General features: G+C 42.4%; 1 protein-coding gene across 1 annotated transcript; it reads right to left on the reverse strand.

Annotated features, from left to right (window-relative positions):
• Positions 1–3,481: 3,481 nt before the first annotated feature.
• On the reverse strand, positions 3,482–3,898 carry LOC145675230 (protein GVQW3-like). The gene has a single exon (XM_081745613.1). The coding sequence runs from the start codon at positions 3,896–3,898 to the stop codon at positions 3,482–3,484; it is 417 nt and encodes a 138-aa protein (XP_081601739.1).
• Positions 3,899–5,458: the final 1,560 nt, after the last annotated feature.

The following is a 5,458-nucleotide window of genomic DNA, read 5'->3' on the forward strand; positions in this document are numbered from 1 at the left end:
CAACTCTATTTGATAGATGTATTTGAGGCAGAAAGTTCATTTGAGATATCGGTCGAAAATAACACCTAAGCAGGTGACTGTTTTACTGAGCGCAAGAGGGGTGTGGAAAAATGTGAATGTGGAGATTGTTGGGGTTATACATGCTTCTGTTTACCAGGTAGTAAGATGATCGCCTGAGTTGTGGTGGCATTCTTGGTAAGTCGCCACGTCTAACACTAAGAAAGAAAGGAATGGATGGCAGATTGGAATGTGTTATTAAGGCAAGGTACCGTATTTCCTGTGGTAAGAAAGCTAGTGTCATCAGTATAGTGGAAAAGAGTAACATTCGGAGAAAGAGGGGGAAATCTGACGAGCAGTAGTCATAGAGCTGAGCCTTGAGGAATACCAGTCAAGAAAAATGGGGTAAGAGAGATTAACGGATACGTAGCTAAATCTGCAGGATAGAAAAAATGATAGAAAAGTCGAAGGTAACAGTGGGATAGATTGAAGAAGAGTTTATAAAGAAGACTCACATACCACACTTTGTCAAAAGCTTTTTTTAGATCAAGTAACAAATGACAGAATGATATAGAAGTGTTAAACTGAAAGTAGTGAGGTGAAAAAGTTGATCGGAAATGCTAAAAAAGAAAAAGTGAAAGACGAATAGGGAATAAACTATACGCGGCTAGATGTATGTCGAGGCGGTTGACAAAGATACGTCAAACTTGGATGAGTTGTATGAGACGGTAAGAGGAATTAAGGTACGCTGGTTTGTTGGGGTTGAGAAACATTAAAGTGTAGGTTTTTCAAGGTATGAGGTAAAAGCTAGTGTGAAGGATGAGGGGCAAATTAGGGAAATGAGGTAATGTCAGATACAGGGACTTTTCTTCATATCACGATAGGTGATTTTACCTACGTCGGGTGCTATGTTCTTCCGAGATAGCTTGATGCATTTCCGTGACAGTGATGGCGACGGAGCGTGAGTTGTTGGGATGTAAGTCACGATAGGGGTGAGGTTGTAGGTTTAGCGACCAAGATCTCAGTAGGGTGGTGACAAATAGTAGGATCAGGGGCAGCTGGGTGAAGATATCCTGAAGGTATCTTGCGAAGGCGCTAGCTTTGATGGTATCAACGGGAAGAGGGTGATTGACATTGATAAATGGCTAGGGAGTATGTGTACATTTGCCTGTAAATCGATGGAAACACTTCCAGAATTTTGTGGGGTGGGATGTGTCAACAAGTGTGTTGCACGTTTTGATCCAGTTTCGCCGTTTGTAAGTCAAGAGATAATTATGGATGGTATTGGCGATAAAGTCGAAGTGATTCGGCATTTCCTGTGCGGGTGAAAACTCGATATAGTTGGTGAGAACGCGTGACTATCGAAAGATGTTGGGGTAAGAATGCTAGTTTCTTTTGTATGATTGGATTATAGAATTAAGTATTTTGCGACTAGTGCTCTCAAACGGGTCGGGTCGGGTCACTCGGGTCAGCTTAAACTCAGCTGGAGTCAAAAGCTGCTGTTTTTCACTAGCTGCCTGATTAAAAATAGCAATTTTCAATTGATTTTATAGAAACCATAAATCTATTTTGAACACTTGCAGCTAGTGTTTTTATGGTAAATGCTTATTTTTGTAGTTGTGCGTACTTTAATTTTTAAATGTAGAAGATTGATTTTATCAATCGATTGTAATATTAATATCTACGCCAATATGGAGTCTGAATTTAGAACAAAACTAGAAGTTGTTTAAGCAAGGCTAAAAGAAAGATTGGATATGGACGACCAAGCTCAAGCAGGGTCGCGGTGGCTCAGTGGTAGAGAATTCACCTTTGGTGAGTGGTGTCCATGGTTCGATCCCAGCTTGTGCTAAGTGGGTTTTGTGGTGGAGAAACGCCGTGTAGTGGGTTTTCTCGGGGTTCTCCTGTTTCCTCCCACTTTCTTCATTCTACCATTTCATTCATTTCTCATGGTCAGCATCTCCCTTAACCTCGATGCAGAATCGAGGGACCTTAAACTGAATATTTCATTTCATTTCACTAAGCCCAAGAACATCGATACAAGAACAAGATAAAGATTGGATATGCAAGACGAAATGCATAGTAATCTTGCTCTTGGCCTTGTTTTGGTGATCACCAAGTAGTGATGAGCATATTTTCTTGCTTTCCGTATAGTATGAAAGACCATAAACAAAATCACACTTGGTCTTCATTTGTACCGATGAGGCTAGCTAGCATTCTTGGCTCTTGTATAGCATGAAAGACCACCAAGACTTCGAAATGCAGGACCAAAACTTGACTGTGCAAGACAAAGAATAAGACGCAGTATTGATGACCAAGACCCAGGATGCGAATTGTTTGAATTTCATTTGTTGCCCCCTCCCTTCCCCCTGCTTTCCGAGCAGGTGAGAACACTGACCTTGAAGAAAAATTTCGTCATATTGAACTAAAGCAAGAAAAAAATAAATTCTCCCACGTCGGACATTGGTATCAGTTATGAAAAGAAATAACCAAACCTCAAAAGCGCCAAATATTCCCTAAGATACATAAACAAATCCCCGCTTGATCTAGCTGGTGGTTAACGTGTAAGACTTCGGTACACGTGGTCCGTATTTAATTTCCAATGGGAGTGCATTTTCGCGTTCACTCACTGTCGTGACGTAGTGCTCTCAAACGGGTCGGGTCGGTCTTCAACCCGACCCGACCCGTTGAGAGCACTATTTGCGACGTTACGTGAATTATGTTGATGAGTGTCGAGAGTAGTGTAGAGTTCAATTTCGGAGGTAGTCGGAGGTGGAACGTCAGCAAGTTTTGCGGAGTTGAAATGACAACAGATACAGTCATCTTTGTAGAAGCGAGGAGTGATGCGAATAAAAAATAGTTATTAATTGGGACTTGAGTGCCAGAAAGGGATGGAAAGTTTTACAGAAACATGGTCGATTTCTAATAGGTAAAGGACTACGATCGTACAGTGTATAGGGATTGGTTCGTGTATGGATTGGCCACCGTATAGGATTCGACACACTTCTCCTAGCGGTGCCACCATTGTTGGAAGCGGAAAAGGCCTCTTTCGGAATGGACTTGAGCCTGGCTGTCGTTGCTGCCAGAATGTCTTCTCTGGTATGAAATCGCGTTCCTTTCAATGGCATTCCTTAAGTTTAGGGAACTAAGTCGCAAGGGGCCATATCAGGAGAGTAAGAAGCCTGTCGAAGCATAAGAGTCCGGTGTTTCTGCAAAAATTCTGATTCAAGTGCGAGGAATGTGCTGGAGCATTGTCGTCATGGAGGCGCCAAACACCTGTTGACCGTAAGTCCGGTCTCTTGCGCCGCACAGCATCACGTAGGCGACAGAGGACATCCCTGTAGTGCTCTTTGCTGATGGTTTGACTCTATGGTGCGTGCTCGAGGTGTACCATACCACGAGAGTCAAAGAAAGCAGTCAGCCTCACTTTGACGTTCCTGTGCACTTGGCGGGCCTTCTTTGGTCTTGGTGACGAGGAATGCTTGGACTATGACGACTGGGATTTGGTTTCCGGGTCGTACCCATACACCCAAGACTCGACAACAGTGATTATGGTGCTCATGAAGTCGAGGTCATTGTTTGCAGAGTCCAGCATGTCCTGTGCGACTTCAACACGAAGGTGCTTTTGCTCCGCCGTTAGCAACTTCAGCGTGAATTTCGCCGCCACTCTCTTCATGGCCAAATGTAGTGTCAAAATTGAATATGCTGAAAAAGTGCTTATGTCCACCACTTCCGCTATTTCTCGGATAGTCACACGACGGTCCCGCATCACCACAGCGTTCACGTTGGCAATGACCTGGTCATTTCGGCATGTTGATGGGCAACCGGAGCGTGGCTCGTTCTCCACCAACGTTCGGCCTTCTTTAAACCAGTTGTACCACTCCTTAATCTGTGTGGCGCCCATAGCATCGTCCCCGAAAGCCGTCTGAGTCTTCTCAATGGTTTCCACGTGGCTGTCGCCCAGTTTTTCGAAAATTTGACGCACCAGCGCTGCTCCAGTCGTTCCGTCGTTTCACTTGCACTGAAAAACCGACGAGTACCACACACTACCTAACTGAAATGCTGCTTGCCAGCAACTGACGCTATCGACAGGGGAAAAAATCCACGTATGCGCACGAAGGTTCAAGGTCGGCTCATGCAAGCGTGTTTGCTTCAACTCCATGAGGTTTTTGCAAAAATAAGGTCGGATACTTTTCTAACATACCACGTAGGGTCAATCTTGCTGACGGAATGTTTCACAGGATTTTATAACATGTTGACAGAAGAGAACATGTCTCGATACATATTACAATCAGTTTCGTCGCCTTTCTTGTGATTTGGAACAATGAATGATTCTTTCCATTCTTCCAGGAATTCTCCTTGTTCCAGATAAGAAAATTGAGTTTGTGCATTTTGTTACAGGATTTCTCCCTCCATCTAAAATTAAATCAGCCGAAGTTTCGTCTACACCGAGAGATTTGTTTCTTTAATTTCTTTATAGCAATTTCTATTTTTGTTCGGTTAGGCTCTGGAATATACGGTTCTTTTGTGTGCATTTTACTTTCTGCACGAACATTTGCGTTTTGGCTGTGTGTTCAGAAAATAGTAAAAATCTAAAAGTTTTCGGAGTTTTCCGCCTGTCAACAACAAAGTTTTACATAGTAATATCCTTCGGGTTTTGTAGCAGTTTTATCTGTTTTCTCTTCTCTGCTAGTTTAGTTCATTTCTGTTCAAACCATGGTGTGTTCCTATGTATTTCCGCATGCCCCAATATTTCTTTTGCTGAAATTTTAATGCTAATCCTAATTTGAACCTAAGCATGCTCAACACTAGTCCATCTCATACCTTTTAAAACCGAGAATCTGTTCCACACTACAATCTGATATTTCCTTCTCGACCACTTCTTCTCTTAGTTCCTTAAATTAAACCTTTCCGTTTTCAGATATTGAATATTTCCTTAACGATGATGCTACTGGGTATTAATCAATGTCATAGTCAACTCCTCTAAACGACCGAACATCAATTATCCTTGACTGTCTTCTTCTATTAAAACGTGATCAATTTGTGTTTCCGGCTGGTGAGATCCAAGTATATTTATGAACGTCGCAATGTGGGAGTTTTGTGCTCTTCACGATGTGGTTTTTGGGTGTTTCGAAGCACACAAGTCTAAGAACCATCGCTGTGTTAAAATCGATACAAATGCGTTATTTGTGGAAGGCAGGACTGATTACCCCGGAGTTTGAGAAATACATACTTTTTAATCAATTGTATACTAATAAGCGTCAAACTCGTACGTCAGTGGAGTATCTTGCTTTCCCCAAGCAAAATCTGAAATGATGTTGGATCGAGAATTGTTCTCGTGGTGTGTTTGTGATACTCTGTGATTACATCATTGATAAATAGCAGGAATAAGCTAACGTGAAAATTTGTTACGCTGGCCAAATCGCCTACATGCTGCGGATGAGTTGAGTTGTAAGCAATGTTT

The sequence above is a fragment of the Thermobia domestica genome, chromosome 18 (genome assembly GCF_964235325.1).
Source record: "Thermobia domestica chromosome 18, izTheDome1.hap1.1, whole genome shotgun sequence".
Classification (NCBI taxonomy): Eukaryota; Metazoa; Arthropoda; class Insecta; order Zygentoma; family Lepismatidae; genus Thermobia; species Thermobia domestica.

Excerpts from the sequence above, each read along its gene's own strand:
- LOC145675230 (XM_081745613.1), bottom strand. The coding sequence starts at position 3,898 with ATGGGCGCCACACAGATTAAGGAGTGGTACAACTGGTTTAAAGAAGGC.